The sequence below is a fragment of the Quercus robur genome, chromosome 2, assembly GCF_932294415.1.
Source record: "Quercus robur chromosome 2, dhQueRobu3.1, whole genome shotgun sequence".
NCBI classification, from domain to species: domain Eukaryota; kingdom Viridiplantae; phylum Streptophyta; class Magnoliopsida; order Fagales; family Fagaceae; genus Quercus; species Quercus robur.
In genome coordinates this window covers 9,673,072-9,697,491 of record NC_065535.1, presented here as the reverse complement: position 1 = coordinate 9,697,491, position 24,420 = coordinate 9,673,072, and the positions used below count along the sequence as shown (strand labels likewise).

Genomic DNA, 24,420 nt, shown 5'->3' with positions numbered 1-24,420 from the left:
GATCATCCCAACCAGCCAATTTCTTGCATATCAGATCTTATCCATAAGCAGCAAAAATAAACCTTGGCAAATGGCAAGCCAGCAGAATCAGAAGTATTACCTAACTAACAGTGTGACATTAGCATCGGAAAGGGGAAAAAAGCAACCACTGATCCAAATCTTGTGCGACAGAGAAGTCGCCTATATTTTGAATTATATAGTTTAAACTTCTACATAGCGGTGTGTACAATAACATAAAATATATACACAATCGAGAAGATGCAAGAAAATTTTAGGAAGAAAGTCTACATGTTTCAACCATTCAGGGTGCATATACATTTGCAGATGAATTCTTCTACATTACTTGTTCTTTCTGTATATATGCAGTCTTAACTCTTAAGCACTAAAAATTAAGTTATGCTACATGGACAAACAGGATAATTGATGTCTTCCTTCCATTAAGAATTTACATAAGAAGGCACGAGTTCATCAAATAGGGAACAACAATCAAACACATATCCATAAGAAAGCTAGTTGCGGATAGGCCTGGCATCGAGCTATCTTTTCAACAGTGGACAACCAAGGACTTCACCTAAACTAAATTCTAGTTTTACATAATTTCACATTTCATGCAACGCTTCTATCTATCGAAAGAATGGAATACGAGACTTCAAATACAAGTTGAGGATATTCCATAAATTTAAGAAAAACTCTTTATCATTAACAGAAAATTACAGATGAACAAGATTATGCAAGTTGAAATTTTGGAGCATTATTAAATTACAAAATCAGCATTTCTCCAAATCATAGTACTCTGGAAACATAACTGAAACATACAAGAATTGTGAAGTAAAAAGGACCACAATTTGACATCTGGTATCAAACAAAAAAAAAAAAAAAAAAAATCCAACAAAAAACAATCTCAGGAACAGACAAAAGGTTGAAATAAGGATGGTTAAGCTACAAAAGAAAAATACCCTGAATGGAGAGTCAAACCAAAATGCTATTCAGAGAGTGTTTTCACAGGATAATTGTGAATACTGTCTTCCCAAGGACCGTTATGAGACGGCCTCACATTCCGAAGTGCCTGCCAAACTGCACTATTACATTTGAAACCACTTCCAAATGCAATCTGCCACACACGATTGCCCTTGCGCATCCTCCCCTTAGCCTCTATATAGGCCAACTCATACCAAATGGAGCTGGACGAAGTATTCCCAAACCGGTGAAGAGTCATCCTAGAAGCCTCCACATGAATTGGCAACAACTGAAGATTCTTCTCCAATTCATCAATCACAGCCCTTCCCCCAGCATGAATACAAAAATGATCGAACGCCAACTTAAAATCCGGTATATAAGGCTTGACATCCGCATTGAACAACTTCTTAACAAGCAGGGTCGCGAAGAACAGAAGCTGCTCACTAATTGGCAACACAAGAGGACCCAATGTGGTGATATTAGTCTTAAGTGTACCTCCAGCAATAGCCATCAATTCCTTTGACAATGAAACACCCGTCTTCCCATTATCATCCTGTTCCTGATAAACACACCTAAAGGCCTTATCATCGGCCCCACGATGTGTCCTCACAACATGTACCAGCTTATACTTAGCTCTTCTCCGATCCACAGACTTATTGGAGAGCAAAACCGCTGCACCCCCAACACGAAACAAGCAATTGGGTATCAACATAGACTTCTTGTTCCCAAAATACCAATTCTGAGTGATATTCTCAGTGCTCACAACAACAGCATTAGTATTCCTATGAACTTGTAACAAATCCTTAGCTAAATCAACAGCTATAACCCCAGCACTACAACCCATACCCCCCAAATTAAAACTCCGTATATTACCCCTCAGTTTATACTTATTCACAATCATAGCCGACAGCGAAGGAGTTGGATTAAACAGACTACAATTCACCACAAGAATACCGATATCCTTAGGTTTCACACTGCAATTCGAGAATAGCTTATCCAAGGCACCAAACATAACCTTTTCGGCTTCGTCCCTCGCGGCCGCCATCGTCGGCTCCGGCGGAATCGCATGCATCGCCTCCGGCACATACGTCTCGTCGCCGAGGCCCGAGCGCTCGAGGATCTTGCGCTGAAACTCCAACGACGAGTCGTCGAAGTCGCCGGTGAGGCGAGAGTGTTCCATGAAGGAATGGGACGGAGCCTTGAGATGATCAGGCGGTTTGTAACACGAGTAATCCACGAGGTAAACGGGTTTGGGTCGGGTCATGATGTAAACGGTCAAACCGAAAACCAAGAAAGCCGAGCAAATGACGACGCTAACAAGGTTGTACTGGAGGTGAAGCCAAAGCTGCCGAATGTCTTCGAGTTCCATTTGCGAGGTTTCGATTAGGGTTACGAGGATTAGAGGAACGAAACATAGGGTCAAAAGGTTCGAAATCAGGTAATGGTAACCTAATTTTACGTACTTGAGATTCACGCTCTGTAGAAAATCCGGAAGCCTACGTGACTGTTGGATCTGAACACCAACCGAACCACCACCACCAACAACGACGCCGGAGCCACCGTTAGCGGTGGTTAAGTGGGTTGCGCGGCCTTGGTCCATGGCTGTGGGCCAATCAGTTTGTTTGTTTTTTTTTTAAATTAAATGAAAAAAGAAAAAAAGTAAAGGATCTGAGAGATTTTGTTGTGTGGGGTAAGTAATAAATGAGAGAGATTTAGTGGTAATAGCAGGTATGTGTGAGTGTGAGAGGACAGTGTTTGTTAGGCAGTTATAAAAAAGGGAAAAACAAATTAAATAACGGCCCGTGGAGAAGAAAAGGAATCTACGGTGGGTTTGAGATTTTGACTGTGTTTTTTTAGCCAATCAAAGTGAGTCTGTGTGTGTGTACAATGTATTTTTATGCGCGTGTAGTTTTGCAGGGAGGTTATAACTCCTATAAAAATAACAAACAAAAGTTTCAGTTCATTACGAAACGAAAAACTTTTGTTTAATCAAAAAATTCAAAGCTTTTGAATCTCGTTTTTTGACGTGAAGACTAAACGCCGAAACTAACTACTACTACACATGGGATTATACCTCGGTAAACATCGTTTTCAAAGCCGGATTTACTTTCGGATTTTTCGGGGTTTTTGCCGTCTTCAAAAGTTATTCCTTATTTCTTATTCTTATTATCAAACCTTTATTTATTTATCTATTGGTTTTCTAGTTTGATTTTTATTTTTGCTTTTACTTTTCTAGAGTTCATGTTTACTTTTTTTTTTTTTTCTTTTAAAGACCATTTAAAGAAAGTTTAAATTCTAACCATAATTTTTTTTTTCAAAGTTTCTAAAAATATTTTTTAAACTGGTATTAATATTTCCCTACTCTTAAAATTAGAAATCATAAATTCTTTTTTTGTAATTTTTTCATATAACGGTATTTTTATGTAAATGGTTTCTATTCTATACACTATATTTTAATTTGATCCTAACATTTCAATTATGTCAATTTGATCCCTAACTTTTTAGTACTGTATTAATTTAGTCTATGCCTTTTTTTTTTTTATGAAAATTGATGTGTCAAATGACTAAAATAAAAAAATTAGCTTCCGTTTATGTGACAATAAACTTAAATTTTATTTTGATTGTTTGACATGTCAGCAATTTTCATCTAAAATATAATGACATGGACTAAATTGACATGATATTAAAATGTTAGAGACTAAATTGACACAATTAAAAAGTTATAGGCTAAATTAAAAAATAGTGTCAAAGTTAAGAACTAAATATATAATTTATCCTTTGTTTTTAGACAAAATAAACAGATGAAAGTTGAAACTTTTTTTTTACTGAGAGGGATTTTTTAGCAACTCGTCATTTCATGTATCTCATCCAAAGATGTGTGATGAGTCTGATGGCTCATATCCACTGCCCTTGATCAGCCCCCAAAAAAAAAAAGTAAAAGTTGAAAAATATGGTTTTGTTCTTAGCCAAAAGAAAAGGTGTGCTTTCATCATCCAAAAAGAAAAGGTCGCTTCCTGTACCGGGCTACTGACTTTGCAGATTGCAAGTGGAAGAATAACTGAATAAATCTCACATTTATAGGGTAGTGAGCAGTGAACATTAACAAATCCTAGACCTTGCTGTAAGCAACAAGCAAACTTGTTTTGTTCTCTGACAGCCCATGATAAGGACCTTGTACTATGTAGCTTTATCAAATCTTATGGTGACCATCTAAAGTGGTGCTTTTACGCTTGGCTGCTCGTTCCACTATCCACACTTTAGATACCTTTAGTGGTGGTGTACGTGATTCAGTCTGAATGGTTTGGGAAATAGCTAGCAAGGTGCATATACATGGACTAGCGGGACATAATGTCAGATTGCTTGGTTTTTCACCATACGTGTAGAGCACGTTGTTATTGGCTCACACGGCACAACCATTTTGGAGCCTGTAAGTATGGAAAAACAGTGGCAACGCTCTCTGCATCGAGAAGAACCATGCTCTCTCGACTGAAAGCAATGATAAGTAATGCAATAACTACCAATGAGAAAGGTGTAGCGATCACATCGAGAAAGTGAATATGATACATGCATTCTCCCTCTTGTAATATATTGATCTCATGCGACTGTAGAATCAACACACTGTAAGAGTCAAAATACATATATGATATATGATGCCTAAGATAACTAATGGGTCACATCAAACAACAATGGGAGCTTATGGTTACAACCACGAGAGCTTATTGTTTTAGCACTGGAAGAATGATCAGAATGTCTAGCAAACCCATACAACTGCACCCTAACTCGCTTGGTGGAGAGAGAAGCTGCCCTCTCTCCTATAACAAGACCATTAAAATGTTGAAAAAAGATGATGATGCCTCCCCGTACACACCTCAATTTCATGCCTACTACAAGAAGTATGTGGCTTTAGTTTCGATCCTCCTATCTCGTTTAAGACTTCATATTTTACTTGTTAATATTCAATAGCCCTTCATTACAATTCAGCTAAAAAAAAAAAAAAATACATAGAAATGAAAACAGAGACGTGACTTGTTAAGACTCCAATTATTTTGTTTTACATTTTTTTTTTTTTTTTTTTGTGGGTAAACAACGAATGAAATTGACATGATTTTAGCTATGTATTATTTTGGACTGGCAATTTGAGTAAATAGCTTTTATAGAAGAAGAACAGGCTGTATTGCCAACGCTCTTTTTTCCTTTTTTTGGTGGCTTGCGGCCCACCATTTCTGTGTTTTGTAGCCTTTTGACAATTACAATGAATCACCATGACTGCTCCAGTTCTCACATGGTGATCAAATCCTTCTCAACCATTGACATGTCAACATTATTTTGCTCACCAAATCTTACACTCTATAGCTTCTACAAGTTGGACAATGATAAATGGCCTCAACAATCATATACCCCCATGTGTTCTTTTAATGGAAAAGAATCATTAACTGTAACAATATGAAGGGGCATAACAATGAAAGCTAATAGGGCCCAGCATTCGGATAACTCATTTTGAAAAATAAAAGCAGTGCGCAACAGGTGCACGTGAACTGGAGCAATTAACACTAACAACAAGCCTTAATCCCGAATGAACTGGAGCAATCAATTACGAAATTTGAAGAAACAAGATCGGAGGTCAAATAACAGGAGGATAAGCTGTGTCAATTGGGTAAAATACCGAATAGGACTGGAAGATTGAAATGGCTGCAGCAGCTAGAGGGCCTCCTTTATAAGCTTTTCAGTGAGAGCTTTGGGGAGTCCCATCACACTGTCAGTTGTCCCAACCTGCACAGAGTATCACCAATTATTATTATTTTTTTTTTTTTGGGGTACGTACTAATTAATGTCTACCAAAACATGAAAGAAATATTTGTCAGTAATTAGTAACCCAGACCAAAGCTAAAGACAAGCCATTTGGAAAACATTGAAGCAACTTATCCAAGCAACCTTTTTTTTATTTTTTTTTATTTTTACAAGTACTTATCAAAGCAACCTTGCAATGAATTAATCTCTAACAGCTAATATTCAGAGACACAAGAAAGTTTCTCAGTATTATTGATGGTGGAAAAGTTTTGATCAAGAGATTCAAGACCATCACCCTGCCTAATTGAAAGACAAATTTACTTCCCCGGATAAATGCTTCAAGAAATTGAAGCAAAATGAATTATAGACACATTATATTTGTTTTGCCTTTGAACTTCCAAGTTGCCAACCCAAAACTAGCTCAACTTAGATCTTATAAAAAGGTGAGTTTAATTATTAGTCAATATTCTAACACTCCTCATATGTGGGCCCAAGCTTCCCCACAATTCAGAGACCCAATACATGGAATACTTAAATGCAACCCAACATGCGGAATAAATTACAAAGTGAAGACGTGGTTTGAATTTAGGACCACTTGCTCTAAGACTATACAAATTACCATTAATCCCAAAAGGTTCAGTTTGATAGAAAAGGAGTGAATTTAATTATTCAATCAATATTCTAAGTAACAGGCATGTCTAAAAGGATCAAATAAAGGCATGTCTAAAATGTAACAAATTGTCTGCCATGCATAAATGACACCTCCTTTCCCTGTAAAAATAAAGTGAAGGGTGATGTCATAGGGTTCAAGACTCATTAGGTGAATATGTAACTTATCAATAATAAAAATAATAAGGCTAAAAATAAAAAATCAATCAGTTTATTCAAGTGTATCGGAAGGTCAACACGTGAGCTTTTGGGGAAAACATCCCATCAACTAAATTTTAGGAACCAATAGAGGGGACCACAGTTTTTGAAATGAAACTTTGCTTTTCCTTTATACCTATTATCTCTATTATTTACAATTTTGGATTTCTGTTAACGGGGGTACTCAAAGATTAGCAAACTAACCACTTGTTTTACAAAGGGCAGTATCAAAGGATGCTCTATGATCAGTCCCCCAGCAACATAAAGCACAGTCCCCTCCTCAATCTGAAAATAAAGGGGGCAAAAAGATCAATGGAGTGCTATAGCCTATAAATCATTATCTCACCAAATGATGCAGAAGCAACCCCCAAATTCAATGAAAGAAAGCAACTATTACCAGTTTCTCAATGGTTTCATCTGGTATTGTATGGAAATAGATCTGCAATGCATCACCACATGAGTAAAATTTGGCAAATGTATCTCTAAAGACAATAATTAAGAGCCTTGATACTCAAGAAAAAATGGAATAGCTTTTCAATGGAACACTAGTAGGACAAGATTTATAAAAAAAAAAAAAAAATTTAAATTTAAAATTTTAAAAAAAAAAACCCTCAACAATAATTACTGAGTTTCACAAAGCAATAAAAGCATATGGTACCTCCACTCGGTCCCATTCTCCTTTTCTGAATCCCGTCTTAAGATTTGTCACGAGCACTGATCCCACAGTTGCTGCGTGGCCACCAGAATAGTCTGCAATCCATGTTGATAAAATTTCCTGAGTTATTAAATAGGAAAACAATAGGGAACTAGAAAAAAAGGGGGCGAGGGGGGAGCAGAGAGTTAAGCAAACCTTTCAAAAACTGCCGTGCTTCTTCCTTACTGGATGGTTTTTCCCTAACCACACCTTCATAGACCACCACCTCCAGATCATTTGATAATGACAGTAAGAAATGACACAACATAAAGTTCAGTTCCTAACAAGGTAAAAAATGAACATTCCTACATCTACAAACAATTCTTGTCACCAGAAGGCCATTTATGTTTGAGGATACAAGGTGCAATTTGCACATATGGGCATAAGAAACATCAGTGTCCATAATATCTCTCCAGAAGTATTGAGGGCATATGCAAGATCATAATGATATAGATACCAACAGATGGTGAAGAAAACTCTAGCCTCTAATCTACACATGTCATGCAAACTAGGAAATGTTCCTTTGAGAGTACAAATACCTTTTATTTGCCTAAAAGTATGCCGCATCCCATGACACACAGAGATATATATTCTGTTAATTTGCCCAAGGCTAAATAGAAGTTTTTGCCACTCCTCAGATTATCCATAATAAGCAAACTAGGAATAAGATCTATGGCAGAGATGTTCCAAGAAACAAAAGCAGAGCACAGAAGTTAAGGGTATGTTTGGTAATTATTTTTTCCCCTTATTTTTAGTTTTCAAAAACAGGTTTCTATATTTGAGACTAAAAAACTTGTTTGGCAACCCAAAGTGGACAGAAAACAAAAATTGTTCTAAAAACTCAATTTGCAAAGGAAACTGAAAACATGCAAAAGACTATTTTCAGTTTCTAATTTTTAAAAGTCAATGAAAAAACACATTTAATTTAATGAATTTGTCTCATTTAATGAGTTAGCATTAGAGTTCAAATCCTAGTAACAACATATTTTAGTATTTTCTATTTTTTTTTTCTTCAAAAAACTATCTTTTTAATTTCAACTAACCAAACATGTTTTTGATTTCAAAAATACAATAAAATTGTTTTTTCTTTATATTCCCAAAAACAAGTTTTTGAAAATAGAAAACAAAAACTATTATCAAACATAACCTAAGGTTTTTTTTCTTTTCTTAATATCACTGTTTCCTTATACTTTTGTTTGCTAATTTCCCACCCGTAGAGAAAAAAAGGGTTAAGGCATAAGTGCAAGAAAATAAAGCCTTAATGATATTCTAGCATTCAAGAAAATAAATTAATTAATAGAGTAATTCCATTAGAGAGAGTGTGTGTTGATTTCGGGGGGAGGGGGGAGAGCATATTCATGTCACTTTTCAATGTTGCAGTTGGCAGGAAAATTTTAGAGGGCTAGAAGTATGCCCACAGCTGATAGTTTTAAATAAAGCCTAAGAGAAATAAAGGAAAAAAGGTTGGGCCTGGTACCAAGCCCACAGCTGGAGGTTTTCTTATGTGCTGGAATTGAAACCCTATCTGTTACTTATGAATTCTGATCTAAAATAATTAAATCATTGCTGGCAGCACTTGGTTAATCAGAAGATTAATGCCCGGTTTATTTCACTGCAAAATTTGGTCAAACCTGAAATTGTTTTCCATTGACCATAAAATCCTTTATAAAATTTTGTAAAACATTTTACCAAAATAAATTGGTAAAAGGTTTTACAAAACACACAGTGGCTCTCCCCCCCATCTAGTGGCTGGGCCGCCAGTCAGGTGGCTGAGAGGCAGCAGTTTTGGTGGCTTGTGCTTGGAGAATTTTATGTCACACCAAGCACCTGAAAATATTTTATAGCAAAACTGACGGAGCATAGGTCTTAATAGATTAGACTTATCTAGGTTGGCATGGAAAGAAGGTCAGTTTCCAACTAAACTCTACCAGCCAATTCCCTATACATCCTTTACATATTGTGGACATTTATTTCCTAGGTTGAAAAATGAAAATGCAAGATAAGTGCAATAAATCAGGAATATAAATATATCAAAGGACTTGATTTATACTTGGTCACAAGTAACTAACAATGTTGGCTCAGCATCCTTTACATAGTCACCAATGGGGAGCCTTTGTAAGATGGCTTCTGCCTGAGAGTAAGGTTCCATCAGCTATTGTCAGTACAGAGTCACAGTTCCACTACAACCAGAAACCAGTAGACTGTATTGAGACAATAACCATGGCAATAATGATTGTACGGAACTATGCATGTTACCAATCAAAAAATGATATAGAAATACGCATGTTACTGGCAGAGAGAGCAGAAACAAACACAAAGTGCATTAAAAAGATATAATTCCATAGATGCAACAGTTGAATATTGCAGCACCATAATCAATATATTGGTTTTCCTCTTAACAAATAATGAGTGTGCAGTCAATGTCCCAAATTAAGACAAATCTAGCCTTTAAAACAAAGAGTAACCAACAGCCATAATATTGATTCCAATCAATATTGATTCCAAATCAATGATCACAACAAGCATATAGATTTACAATTTGTTTGAAAGATTAACTAAATACATATGTTCTGATATCCATGCTCAGAAAATAACATGGTAATGAAATCCAAATCCAAGTTTACATTTGTGATATCCAGATATTCATCTACCATTGATAAACAACTTTGATTTGGGTTTTTACGAAAGGAAGAGAAAACCTAACCAGAATGGCCTCATCTCCCTCCCTTGACTAACAGCATGAACTACATTACATCTGTGCTTAACAAAGCAATGGAAGTGAAGCACTCATGTCTGACTATGAAGATCCTGTGAAATGCAAGATCTGTGGTGCAGGAACTGAAGAACAATAGTTCCCCTCTCTAAAGGCAATGTATCCTCAGTCCATAAATGGCACTAGGTGATACCAGACCTAATACACCCTGTTGTTGAAACAGAGAGTTGAGTCGATAGAAAAATAAAAAAGAAAGCAAGACATACTGTGTCAGCCGCAATCAAAATTTTTTGTTCGTCGTCCTTCTCTTGATTACTGATAGTTTGTAGTTTTGATAAGATGGCATCAGCCTGAGATGCAATACACACTCAATCAATGGAAGAAAATTAAAAGTAAACATTCCCACTCTTCATTTGTGTTACGAATGGAACAATAAGACAATAAACACATACAGACAGAAAGCATGACAGTGAATGACTACTAAAATCAAATGTAAAACAAGAACAATCTACATCCTTCTACATAATCACAAGAATGGTCTATAAATTAAGCATTTAGTTCACTACAGTGTTTCAACAGTTTGAAAGTATTGATTAATAATTGTAGGAGAGTTTATTATACATATTGCTTCTGTATGATAACTAGCATAAGAATGAGAATTCTTTATAGCCGTAGTGCACATATCAACCCAAAGTTGCCAATGAGCTATAACTCAACTGGCAATTCCTTCTCCCATAATAATGGGATGGAGGGTGAGGACGGTCGGTTCAAGACCCACTAGATGAATTTGCAACTTACCACCCCCCCAAACCCCCCCCCCCCCCAAAAAAAAAAAAAAAAAAAACCCAAGTTAGAATATATATATATATATATATATAACATTTACTAATGCACTTTGAATTTTTTTTTTGATAAGTGCTAATGCACTTTGAATTTGAAATTCAAGATAGAAATCCCCACCTTAGCCTCAGCAAGAGCCATAACCAAGTCCTCTGGCTTTTCCTTTCGGATGCATTTTTCATCAATATCTGCTGTCTAAGTAATTAAAGGAGTCAACTTTCTGGCTATCAACATGAAATGAAATTTAGTAGCTAGCTGAGAGTAAAAATACCATAATTGTGAATTCATATCCCATCTCAGCTAATATTTTTCGACGTGCTATTGACGATGATCCCAAAATTATCTGCACAAAAATGCACACGCTAACACTCAACAATGGTGGATAAATCATAAATCAATCATCTCAAAGGTCATAACTTCATGTCCACTTCAAATTTTACATGACTTCAGGCACAAAATTTATTGTATAGTCCTAAAATTTAAGATAAAACATCTCTGACCACCAAAAAAAGAAAAAGAATAAAATGTTCAATAGTCCCAAAAGTCTAGACTTCATGGGGTTTCATTTGATAGAAAAATATTTGAATACCCAGTTCTACATTCTCAAAATATTAAAAGTTCACTGCTCTCAGTTATAACTTATACTATAACATACTCACTCAGCGAAGAAATTGCCAAGGTTGGAACTTGGAAGATAGTTCTTTCTTATTTTCTATAATTCCTTCGAAGAGTAAACAAAATGTTTGATTTTTTTTTTTTTGAGGAGTCATACATACCTTGAATGGAGAAGTAGTCGCTTCCATGTTTCTCTCTTTCGAGCTCCAACGAAGATGTGAGTGATGGTATACAGGTGCAGCAAGAAGAGGAGGTTCAGGTAAAAGTATTAGCTACGCGGTTTATACAAAGGAATCAAATGTAGCAAATGCTAATAAACTTTTGGGGTTTTTATCTGTGCTGTGGTTTGGGCCGAACTAAAGAAGAAAGCCCTTTTTGGGTTTTTTCAAGTATTTTGGCCCACTTCTTTTTTTATTTTTTTAATAATAACTGGCAGATTTTTTATGGAATCTGACCACAATAAACATCGATTTTTAAGCCAGTTTTACTTTCGGATTTTATGGACCTCCGTCTTCGGAAGCTAATCCAAAATTCTTAGATTATCATCAATTGTTTAATATTTTTCTGGTTCGATTTTAGTTTTGTTTTAATTTTTAAAAAGGAAATTACATTTTTATAATTAAAAAAAAAAAAAAAAAACAAGTATAACGGTACTTTTACTCAATTTTTTTTAACAAAATAAACCAAGCCATTAAGAAAATATTTTAGGGGAAGATATTCTCCCTTAATTTTAATTCAGTGTTGTTTGTTGAAACTATAATTACTGAAAGGAAATTTATAGCAACTGATTATTTTACGTGTCTCATCCAAAGATGTGTTAGATGACTAATAAGTAATATTCAGTGCCTTTGATGCAAGTATAAGTAGGAAAACTGGAAGTGTTCTTAGCAAAATGACAAGACCTTGAAAAGTATAAGCTTATTCAATCTTATTATGGCGACCATCTATGTGATGTTTACAGCTTGGTTGTTTATCCCACTATACACAGTTTATTTGTGGTATACCTGCTAATGTTTGTAGGGTTTGGGAAATAGGTAGCAGGGCACATATTCATACACTGGCAGGACATTATGACAGCTTGCTCGGTTCTCACTGGATGTACATATCAAGTTATTACTAGCTCCCATGGCACAACCATTTTGGAGCCAGTAAGTATGGAAAAATAGTCTCAATGATCACTCACTCTGCATTGTCCAACAGCATAAAGACGAACTCTTGCTCATGCTCTCTCAGCTGAAACCAATGATTTGTAATGCAATAACTATTAGTGAGAAAGGTGTAGTGATCATGTCAAGAAAGCATCTTATGCGTATAAAATATGCATCCTCTGAAAAATAGTGTATGCGTCAGGCGTATGAAATACTATCTCATGCATCCTCTCTCTCACAACATATGAATCCCATGTGACTATAGAATCGACAAACAGTAAGAAGGAGAATGCAAAGGATAATTAATGGATCACATCAAACAACAATGAGAGCTTATGGTTTTGGGACTTGAAGAATGATCAAAATGCCCAGTAAACTATGAAGCACGGACGCGGCACCGGAGGTGCCGCACCCGCGTCTGACGCGGCCGGACGCGGCGACGCGCGAGGGACGCCGTTGCCCGCGCGTCCGACCGAGTCCTGCCACGTGGCAGGCTCGAGATCTCAGCCGACTCGCGCCGACTCACGCCGATGCGGCTCCGACTCAGGCCGACTCGGGCCGTATCGGCAGATATCGGCCGATATCATCGGCCGAAACGGCCGATTCAGGCCGATATCGGCCGAAACGGCCGATTCAGGCCGAAATTAAAAAAAAAAAAAAAAACACACACACACACAGAACGCACCGTTTAATCTAAATACTAAACCCTACTCACTCGTTTCTCACTCTCATTAGCTCTCTGCCTCTTTTTCATTAGTTTCAATCTTGTGGGTTGTGTTTAATTTATGAATATCATGTTTTAGTTATTATCTACTATTGTTTATTGCTCTTAAATTTGGTATATATTTGTATAATGTAAAAAAGTATGCTTAGCAATATATTAAAAATATAAATAAAAATATTTTTAATAATTTTTTAATCGCCGAGTCCCGCCGCACCCGCACCCACCTTTTTCAAAAATTGCCGAGTACCGCACCCGCACCCGCACCCGCACCCGAGTCCCGAAACGCACCCGTGCTACATAGCCAGTAAACCCAAACAACCACACCTTGACTTGCTGGATAGTAGTTTTTATAATTCAATAGTTATAACTTACAACAACTGGGGGGTGTGAGGGGGGGGGGGGGGGATTTGAATCTTGAATGTCATAGACATATTAGGATGTGCCAACTAGTTGAACTAAAAAACTTTTAGCACCCTAACTCATTGAGTAGTGGAGTGAGAAGTTCTACCCTCTCCTGTGACAAGAATATTAAAATGTTGAGAAAAGATGAAGATCCCTCCCCGTTCACACACCTCAATTTCAAGCCTCCTAGCCGTAGCTTCCATCCTTCTATCTCGTTTAAGACCTAATATTTACTTTGTTAATATTCAATAGCCCTTCATTCCAATTCAGCTAAAAAAAAAAAAAAACATAGAGACGTGGCTTGTAAAGACTCCAATTGTTTTGTTTTACACGTGTCCTTTTTTTTCGGTAAACAACGTGTGAAATTGAAATGATTTTAGCAATGTATCATTTTGGACTGGCAATTTGAGTAAATTGTACTTGGAAGAGAAGAATAAGATATATTGCTACTCTTTTTTCCTATTGGGCTGGCTTTAGGCCCACCATTTCTGTGTTTCGTAGCCGTTGATAGGTAAAATGAATAACCATGATTGCTTCTTCGGTTCTCACATGGGTGTCCAAATTCTTCTCCACCATTGACATGTCAACATTATTTTGTTTACCAAATCCTAACCTCTATAGTCTTAACAAGTTGGACAATGATAAATGGCCTCAACAATCATATACCCCCATGTTTTCTTCTATAGAAAAAGAATCAGTAACTGTAACAACATGAAGGGGAATAAGCATAACAATGAAAACTAACAGGGCCCAGCATTTGGATAACTCATTTTGAAAAACCAAAGCTGTGCACATTAGGTGCACATGAAGTGGAGAATCAACAACAAGCCTTAATCCCAAATGAACTGGAGCAATCAATTTTGAAGTTTGACGAAACAGGATCAGAGGCCAAATAACAGGAAAGGATAATAAACCGTGTCAATTGGGCAAAAATACCGAATAGGACTTGAAGATTGAAATGGTTGCAGCAGCTCGAGGGCCACCTTTATAAGTTTTTCAGTGAGAGCTTTGGGGAGTCCCATCACACTGTCGATTGTCCCAACCTACACAGAGTATCACCAATTATCATGCCCTTTTTTTTTGGAACATAACAATTAATAAGTCTACAGCACAGAAGAAATATTTGTCAGTAATTAGTAATCCAACAGCTTATAATTAGCAAAGCAATTACAAGCTGTTTGGTGCCTTATATAACTGCAGTTGACTCTGCAGCAAATCACTCACCATTTCACAAACTCAGATCAAAGCTAAAGACGAGCCATTAGAACAACATTGAGGCAGCAACCTTGCAATGAATTACTTTCTAACAGATAATATTCAGAGACATGATAAAGTATCTCAGAACCATTGATGGTGGATAAGTTTTGACCAAGACCATCACCCTGACTAATAGAAAGACAAATCTACTTCCCCTTGTAAATTCTTCGAGAAACCTAAAGCAAAATGAATTATAGACACATTGTATTTGTTTTGCCTTTGAACTTCCAAGTTGCCAACACAAAACTAGCTCAACTTAGATCTTATGAAATGGTGAATTTAATTATTAGTCAATATTTTGATGCTCCTCATATATGGGCCAAGGTCCCCCTCAAATCGGCGAGCCAATATATGGAATACTCAAATGCAAGCCAAAATGTGGAATAAATTACAAATTGAAGACATTGTTTGAATTTAGGACTAATTGTTCTAAGACCAAACAAATTTTTACTTATCCCAAAAACTTAAGTTGATAGAAAAATAGCGAATTTAATCATTCAATCAATATTCTAAGTAACAGGCACCCAATAAAAGAATCAAATATAGGCATGTAACCAATTATATGCCAGAGAAACATAAATGGGCACCTCCTTCCCTTTTAAAAATAAAGTCAAGGGTGACGTCATGGGGTTCAAGACTCATTAGGTGAGTGTGTAACTCACCAATTAAAAAAATATCGATCATTTTATGCAAGTGTATTGGAAGGTCGATATATGAGGTTTTGGTGAAAACATCCCTTCAGCTAAATTGTAGGAACAGAGGGAACCACAGTTTTTTGACATGAGACTCTGCTTTTCCTGCCTCTATATATTATACCTCTTTTGTCCATTATTCACATTTTACAATTTTGGATTTCTGTTAATGGATACTCAAAGATTAGCAAACTAACCACTTGTTTTATGAAGGGCAGTATCAAAGGATGCTCTATGATCAGTCCCCCAGCAACATAAAGCACAGTCCCCTCCTTAATCTGAAAAAGAAAAAAGAGGGGGGGGGGGGGGGGGGGGGAAGAGATCAGTGGAGTGCTATAACACATTATTTCACGAAATTATGCAGAAGCAACCACCAATTTCAGTGAAGAAAACAAATATTACCAGTTTCTCAATGATCTCATCTGGTATTGTATGGAAATAGACCTGCAATGCATCACCACATAAGTACAATTTGGCAAGTGTATCACTAAAGACTATAATTAAGAGCCTTGACACTCAAGAAAAAAATGGAATACCTTTTCAATGGAACACTAAGTAGGAGACATAATTTAACAAATATATCATTAACAGAACAAAGAAAATAAAATAGAATCAAAGAATTTTTAACTTCAATAAAGTCTGATGCCATGACCATTTTAACAAGAATCCTAAAATATATATATATATATATATTTTTTGAGAAAGAACCTAAAATATATATTTTGTATACAACAAAATGTGCACTTGTCCAAAAGTTTCAAATGAGATCTCCTAGCCCCCTAAGATGCAACTAAAAGAACTCTAAGCATAAAAATATACAGTTATTTTCTAAAGGTTCAAATTAATAACTGTACAGAATCATGCACAAAGAGACTATGAATTCTAATAGTTCTTCTTAAGTTTATTGTAGCAGGATCATCTAGTAGCCATCCCAAGCCCTTCCAAGTGATCTTTATATGGACCAAAAAAATCAGTAAGTGTTTACTTCTTTTGGTCTCCAAGTTAGGATGCTAGCAGCCATGCAGAAAAATATTTCCCTGAGCTCTAGCAATGAAATTATAGGAGGTAAAACCAGAGAGCAGGCACACACTTCTTACATGTACCTCGTAGGTTTTAGCCTTACATTGGGAAACCTTGCAAGGTCTTCAACACATTGTGAGAGGACGTCATCATATAACACCACGCTTTTTCATCTTTTTAATTTCTATTAAATTTTTTCAAAGCACCAGTTCTACACGGCATGATAAAAAACTAATGCCTTTTATGACAATAACAACAACAACCAAGCTTTGGCCCCAATTTTTTGGAGCCGGTTATGGACCTCAATAGATTAGTCAAGGTCAGCCACATATATTGCAACGCATTGCTAGTAGGGAACACCCCCAATGTCTTGTGTGACAAGATAAAAAAAACCTTAAACAATAATTACAAAGAGTTTCACAAAGCAATAAAAGCATATGGTACCTCCCCTCAGTCCCATTCTCTTTTTCTGAATCCGGTCTTAAGGTTTGTCACAAGCACTGATCCCACCGTTGCTGCGTGTCCCCCAGAATAGTCTGCAATCCATGTTGATAAAATTTCCAGAGTTTTTAGATGGGAAAACAACAGGGAACTAAAAGGGGGGGGGGGGGGGCGCAGAGAGTTAAGCAAACCTTTCCAAAACTACAGTGCTTCTTCTTTACTGGATGGTTTTTCCCTTATCACTCCTTCATAGACCACCACCTCTAGATCATTTGATAATAACAGTAAGAAATAACACCCAACAAAAAAAAGTACAGTTCTAAACAAGGTAAAAAATGAACCTTCCTACATCTATAAACGTATCTTGTCACCAGAAGGCATAAGAAACATCAGTGTCCACAAACTCTCTCCAGATGTCTTGAGGGTATATGCAAGATCATAATACTACAGATACCAACAGGTGGTGAAGAAAACTCTAGCCTCTAATTTACACAGCTCATGCAAACTTGGAAATGTCCCTTTGAGAGTAAAAATACCTTCTTTTAGCCTAAAATTATGCCACATTCCAGACCATACAGGGATATATATTCTGTTAATTTGCCCTAGGCTAATAGAAGATTTTGGCCACTCCTCAGATTATCCATAATAAGCAAACTAGGAATAAGAACTATGGCGAAGATGTTACCCCCAAAAAAAAAAAACCAAAACAAAACAAAAGTAGAATGTAGATGTCGAGGTTTTCTTCTTAATATCACTGTTTCCTTTTACTTTTGCTCCTTTTAATTTCTGCCATAGAGAAAACAAGGGTTAAGGAATAAGTTCAAGAGTGCAAGAGGGCTTATGCTGGAATTGAAACCCTAACTGTTACTTAAGAATACTGATCTAAAAGAATTAAATCATTGCTAGCAGCACTTGCTTAATCAGAAGATTAAGTCTGAATAGATAAGACTCATCAGATTGGCAAGGAAAGAAGGTTAGTTTCCAACTAACCTCGATCAGTCAATGCCCTATAAATCCTTAACATATTGTGGACATTTATTCCCTAGGTTGAAAAATGAAAATGAAAGACATGTACAATAAATTAGGAAGATAAATATATCAAAGGACTTGATTTATACTTGGTCACAAGTAATTAACAATGTTGGCTTAACATCCTTTACATATTCACCAATGGGGAGTCTTTGTAAGATGGCTTCTGCCTGAGAAGAAGGTTCCATCAGTTATTGTCAGTACAGAGACACACTTTTACTTATCAAAAAAAAGAAGTGCAGAGACACAGTTCCACTACAACCAGAAACCAGTAGACTTTATTGAGACAATAACCATGGCAATAATGATTATATGGAACTATGCATTTACCAATCAAAAAAAGATATGGAAATATGAATCTTACTAGCAGAGAAAGCAGAAACAAACACGAAGTGCATTAACCAGATATAATTCCATAGATGCAACAGTTGAATATTGCAGTACCATAATCAGTATATTGGTTTTCTTTCTAACAAACGATGTGTGCAGTCAATGTCCCAAATTAAGATAAATCTAGCCTTTAAAACAAAGAGTAACCAGTAACCAGTAGCCATAATATTGATTTTAAATCAATAATCACAACAAGCATATACATTTGCAAATTGTTTGAAAGATTAACTAAATACATATGCCCTGATATCCATGCCCAGAAAAATAACATGATAATGAAATCCAAATCCAGGTTTACATTTGTGATATCAAGACATTCATCTACCATTGATACACAACTTTGATTTTTTTTTTTTTTTACAAAAGCAAGAGAAAACCTAACCAGAATGGCCTTATCTCCCTCCCTTGACTAACAGCATGAAGTCATGAACTACATGACATCTATCACTGTGCTTAACAAAGCAATGGAAGTGAAGCACTCATGTTTGACCATCAAGATCCTATGAAATGAAGAATAATACTTTCTCTCTCAAAAGGCAAAGTATCCTCAGTCCATAAATGGCAGTAGGTGATACCAGACCTTATACATCCTGTTGTAGAAACAGGCAGTTGAGTCAATAGTAAAATAAAAAGAAAGCAAGACATACTGTATCAGCCGCAGTTAAAATTGTTTGTTCATCATCCTTCTCTTGATTACTGATAGTTTGTAGGTTTGATAAGATGGCATCAGCCTGCGATGCTGTTAGGTTCTAAATGTTTAGAACAATTGGCAAATCGTGAACACAAACTTGTCTAGATATAGATCTTAGAGTCTATAGGTTTTATTAGACAATGCTCAATGTGATTCAAGTCAAGATTCAAGAACATACAAATTGCAGGAAGAAGATTTCATAATCTGTCTGATTCGATCGATCGAAAGACAGGCTCGATCAATCGAAAGTCGTATCTGCAGAATTTTAATTAAACCCAAACAACAGTTTGAGCCCATTAAGGATTAGGGTTTCTAATCTACTTCTCCTAGTATACAAAGGAAACCCTAAGCACGTTTTTATGTGGCTTTTCAGAGAGAAAAGAGTGTGCCTCTTTTGTATTTAGGGTTTTGTTCCTAAAAAGCTCTCTTATGCCTTCTACCGGTGCTATTCCTTGAAGAATTTCAAGATCCGGTATTGTAGAAGTTGTTGTCTTCTCTAATCATTAAAGGTGTTGATGATCTAAACCTTCAAGGGTGGTCTTGGAGTCACAAACAGGAGAGTTTGTGTTGCTAAACCTTTGAGTGGGATCTCAAAGTCACAAACGGGGGTGTTTGTGTTTTGCAAAGGCCAAAGAAAGAAGGAGTTCGTGGATTCGGAGCTTGCACGTGGTCGTGTCAGTAAGTTCTACTGATGGGTAGCAATAAGAAGTCGAGCGTGGGGGCTTGTAAGTCTTATTATATGAACTTCGATTCTTTTTAGTGGATTTGTTTTTTACCTTGAGGATAGCTAGGTTAAATCCTCCCCAGGTTTTTTACCGGTTTGGTTTTCCTGGGTTATCATATCGTTGTGCTATTTATTTTTTCGCTGCTTTGCATGATATGATTGTTTGATTGTGATAACCTAGATTTGGAATTTGGACTAAGTAACAACTTGACTAATTACCTAGGTTAATCCAATTGTGTTTTAAAGGGGTCTAAAAACTATCAGATGCAATTCAGACTCAATCAATGGAAGGAAATTAAAACAAATCCACTCTTCATTTGTGTTATGAACAAAAATAAGACGATAAACACATAGACAGAGTGCATGAGAGTGAATGGCTACTAAAAGTAAATGTAAAACAAGATAGATCTATATCCTTCTACATAATCACAAGAATGGTCTATAAATTAAGCATTTAGATCATTACAGTGTTTAAACAGTTTATTTATTTATTTTTTATAGGTACAGTGTTTAAACAGTTTGAAAGTATTAACTAAGCATTGTAGGTAAGTTTTAATATCTATATTGCTTCTGTAAGATAAATAGCAAAAGAATGAGCATTTTTTCTAGCCATAGTGTACACATCAACCAAAGGTTGCCAATGAACTATAACTCAATTGGCAATTCCTTCTACCATAATAATGGGATGGAGGGTGAGGACGGTCGTGCGCTCAAGACCCACTGGATGCATAAGTAACTTAGCAATAAAAAACCATAAACCCCAAGTTAGAATTTATAACATTTACTTTTGCACTTTGAAATGCAGGATAGAAAACCCCACCTTAGCCTCAGCAAGAGCCATAACCAAGTCCTCTGGCTTTTCCTTTCGGATGCATTTTTCATCAATATCTGCAAACTAAAGTGATTAAAGGAGTTAACTTTTCGGTAATCAATAGGAAATGAAATTTGGTTGATAGTTGAGAGAAAAAAAAAATACCATAATTGTGAATTCATATCCCATCTCAGCTAATATTTTTTGACACGGTATTGATGATGATCCCAAAATTATCTGCACAAAATGCACACACTAACACTCAACAATGGTGGATGAATTATTCATCTCAAAGGTAATAGCTTCATGTCCAAATCAAATTTTACATGTTCATCATATTTTCACAACACTTTCACAACAAATCCAAGGTAGTAAGTTGTTATTGGTTCTAATTTGAAATCTACCACTGAAATTACTTTTTTCCCTAACAGCCAATAGTAACATGCTACTTGGAATTTATTGCGAAAATGTTATGTACATAACATTTCTGAATTTTTCATGAATTCAGGCACAAACATTATTATATAGTCCTAAAATTTAAGATCAAACATCTCTTATTGCAAACAAAAAAAAAAAAAAAAGTAGAATCAAATGTACAATAGTCCCAAAAGTCTAAACTTCATGGGTTTCAGTTGATAAAAAAATCTATGAAGGGTCCCGTTAATGTCCTAAGGGCACATATTAACCATCCATTTTGGGAAAAAATTTTATGAGAAATTGAAAAGGCTGTCAAAACAGTAAATTACTTTTTCAATTTTCCATAAAAAGTTTCCTAAAATGGATCACTAATATATGCCCTAAGGGCACATGTTAGTAAATCCCATATAGGAATACTAGGGCTGTAAATGAGCTGAGTTTTGCCGAGTAGTGTATGTTCAAGCTTGGCTCATCGGTAAAATTAAAAAGCTCAAGCCAAAATATTGTTTGTGCTTGAGCTTGTGGGAAAGCCAAAAAGCTTGAGCTTGGCTTAAATTGGCTTGATTCATTAGTCAAGCCAAGCTCGAGCTTAATATCAAACTCAAACTCGAGCTCAGATCAAGCTTTTGAGCTTGAGATCCAACAAAATTATCTTATCAAATGCTTAAATCTCCCAAAATCAAGTAAACAAAAATAAGAAAATAGCATACTCATTTTATCATGCTTCTAGTCCGACCTCTGATTAGCCATTGTTCATATTGCAAGTTTACAAAATTAAATTCATCCATTCATCCTTTATTGTCTATAGCTTCATCAATTGTTTAAAAAATAATTTTTACATCCACATTAGATGATAAAGAACTAGAAAAAGACTTGTTTGTAACTATTGTAAATGAGAAAATTAAAATTAACATGTTTTATAACTTTATATTAGATAATGGATAAGGAATGACCATATGTGGCCCACTTATAAATATTTTTAAAAAGATAACTAAAGTCTAAAGTGGTACCTGATTAGTTTAGAGGGAAGTGAAAAATTAAGGTAAAGGGTAGTGGTCCATTATGGAATATTTTATTATTAAGATATGTGTAATGAGTTTATTTAGAAATCACACATCAAGCCAATAAATGAGTCTGTACTTGACTTGTTTTGTATCGAGTCTTATAACTCACGAGCTTATTCATGAACAAATAATTTTGCTTGGGCTCAGCTTGTTTACTAAACAAGTCTAAAACTAAGGCTCAAGTTTGGCTTATTTATAAACAAACAAACATGAACAAGCTTTTTATCTAATTAAGTTCGAGTTGTTTTTAAACGACTTAGTTCATTTACAGCCCTAATGAATACCCAGTTTTTCATTCTCAAAATATTAAAAGTTTACTGCTGTCAGTTAATTTATACTAACATACTACTACTCAGCGAAGAAATAGGCTCCAAGGTTGGAACTTTGGAAGATATTTCGTACCTTGAACTGAGAAGTACAAGTACTCGCTTCCATATTTTTCTCTGTGTCATTTGAACTCGAACTGAGTATAAGGGTGCAGCAAACAAGTTACAATAGAAGAAGGGGTTCAGGACCAGGCGTGTTTGCTACGCTGTCTATAAACTATAAATAGGGAACGATAATTAGTTTTTAGTTTTACCTGCTGTGAGTGGTTGGGCAAAGCCCAAGAAAGCCATTTTTTGGTTTTCTCAAGTATTTTGACACACCTTTAAAAAGATCCAATTTTTTTTAACGGTACATGCCTTTTGTATACATTTGTTATTTTTATTTATTGTATACTATGATTTAAACACATGTTTAGTTTAAAAAGATATTGGACACAAGCTTCACCGATTATTTATCATCCTTGTTTAATGGTTAGGTTAAGTTCTTATTCCACATCCTAAAATCATTGATATGGGAATTTTAAAGATTATTATCTCAAGTCGTTTAATAATCATTACCTTTAAATTTAAGGGTTATAATTAAACTGATCAGTGATACGCACGCTGTGAGGATTTTAAAGACAACTATCTCAAATCATTTGTTTTTTTTTTTTTTTTTTGGTTAAAAGGGTTATATTATAATCAACTAACTGTTTACAGACACAAAAGATGGGCTTGTCAGCCTACAACATGACACACCATACATATCTGCATACAAAATAGGAAGAAATTCTACAGTAGGAGGCTGATCAAAAATGACAAAATCATCTTGCATACAGCAGCCCCATCTAGCCAGAAAATTTGCACACATGTTGGCCTCTCTAAAAACATGCACTACTCTGACTTGCTGCAGTTGGTCTAACAACATCCTGCAATCATGCAAAAGAGGAGAATAGTTTCTATTAGGAGTACTGTTAGACTTCAAAAGCTCCACAATCACCTTAGCATCTAATTCAACCTCCAAATGCTGGCATCCTAACTGGATAGCTAAAGTAAGACCATCCCTTAAAGCCCACCATTCAGCAACAACACTGGTAGTATAACCTATTGACCTTGAATACCCTTTAATCCACAACCCATGGCTATTTCTAATGATTCCACCGCCCCCTGCCTTCCCAGGATTTCCTAGAGATGCCAAATCATTTGTTAATCATTATGTTTAAATGTAAGCATTATTGTTAAACTTAAGATTCTTGTACCTTAACTAACATATTGGTGCTTTTAACTATTCCTTAACACCATCTATAATTCCCAATAAAAAACGAACCACAAAAAAAAATTATTATTTTTAACAATATTCTAACAGTTGCTTTTGCACTTTAAAATATTTGTTGAAGGCTTCTATTTGAGGAAGACAGCAGCCTATGTGCAGTAGATTCACTCTATTCTTGAAGTATATATTCTAGTCATTAGCTCGTACTCGTAGGATGCATAAAATAAAGTTTATTAAAAGCTATTTATAAATCATTCATATTAAATATTTATCAAGACAAAAATCTAAATAGTTTTTTTTTTTTTTTAGAAACATGTAATGTGATTAACTTATATTTTGTTAAAAATAATAAATGTAGTTTAATCAACGTGTTTTTAGTGTTGGATTACTGTATTCTAATAAAATAGTGAGTTACAATCTTTAAAAAAATATAGAAAACAAACAAAAAGATGTAAAATAATAATTAGAAGAAGAAGTGAAGAAGGGTGTCAAAAGGTGTGAGGTTTCAAAAGCATAGGTATAAGAAATAAACTTGTTATATCGTATGTCATTATAATT

The 24,420-nt window shown here is 35.5% G+C and overlaps 3 protein-coding genes across 5 annotated transcripts; all 3 read right to left on the bottom strand.

The window, feature by feature from the left end:
- Nucleotides 1-678: 678 nt before the first annotated feature.
- Nucleotides 679-2,849, bottom strand: LOC126712253 (3-ketoacyl-CoA synthase 4-like). Its single transcript, XM_050411516.1, has one exon. It carries the CDS (start codon nucleotides 2,555-2,557, stop codon nucleotides 983-985), a length of 1,575 nt encoding a protein of 524 aa, XP_050267473.1. The 5' UTR covers nucleotides 2,558-2,849; the 3' UTR covers nucleotides 679-982.
- A 2,402-nt stretch (nucleotides 2,850-5,251) lies between these two features.
- Nucleotides 5,252-11,794, bottom strand: LOC126712251 (uncharacterized). 3 transcript variants are annotated; one of them, XM_050411512.1, is made up of 10 exons: nucleotides 11,636-11,794; nucleotides 11,131-11,202; nucleotides 10,980-11,054; nucleotides 10,286-10,369; nucleotides 9,357-9,437; nucleotides 7,463-7,532; nucleotides 7,271-7,362; nucleotides 7,010-7,051; nucleotides 6,817-6,897; nucleotides 5,252-5,727 (listed from the first exon to the last, which is right to left on the bottom strand). In XM_050411512.1, the coding sequence occupies exons 1-10, from the start codon at nucleotides 11,660-11,662 to the stop codon at nucleotides 5,656-5,658; spliced, it is 696 nt and encodes a 231-aa protein (XP_050267469.1). In that variant the 5' UTR covers nucleotides 11,663-11,794; the 3' UTR covers nucleotides 5,252-5,655. The 3 variants fall into 3 exon arrangements, with proteins under 3 accessions (XP_050267469.1, XP_050267470.1, XP_050267471.1); XM_050411513.1 differs by lacking the exon at nucleotides 9,357-9,437; XM_050411514.1 differs by lacking the exon at nucleotides 10,286-10,369.
- A 2,760-nt stretch (nucleotides 11,795-14,554) lies between these two features.
- Nucleotides 14,555-22,719, bottom strand: LOC126712252 (uncharacterized). The gene is made up of 9 exons (XM_050411515.1): nucleotides 22,687-22,719; nucleotides 20,969-21,040; nucleotides 20,813-20,887; nucleotides 18,277-18,357; nucleotides 17,350-17,419; nucleotides 17,162-17,253; nucleotides 16,100-16,141; nucleotides 15,895-15,975; nucleotides 14,555-14,791 (listed from the first exon to the last, which is right to left on the bottom strand). The coding sequence occupies exons 1-5, from the start codon at nucleotides 22,717-22,719 to the stop codon at nucleotides 17,360-17,362; spliced, it is 321 nt and encodes a 106-aa protein (XP_050267472.1). The 3' UTR covers nucleotides 14,555-14,791; nucleotides 15,895-15,975; nucleotides 16,100-16,141; nucleotides 17,162-17,253; nucleotides 17,350-17,359.
- Nucleotides 22,720-24,420: the final 1,701 nt, after the last annotated feature.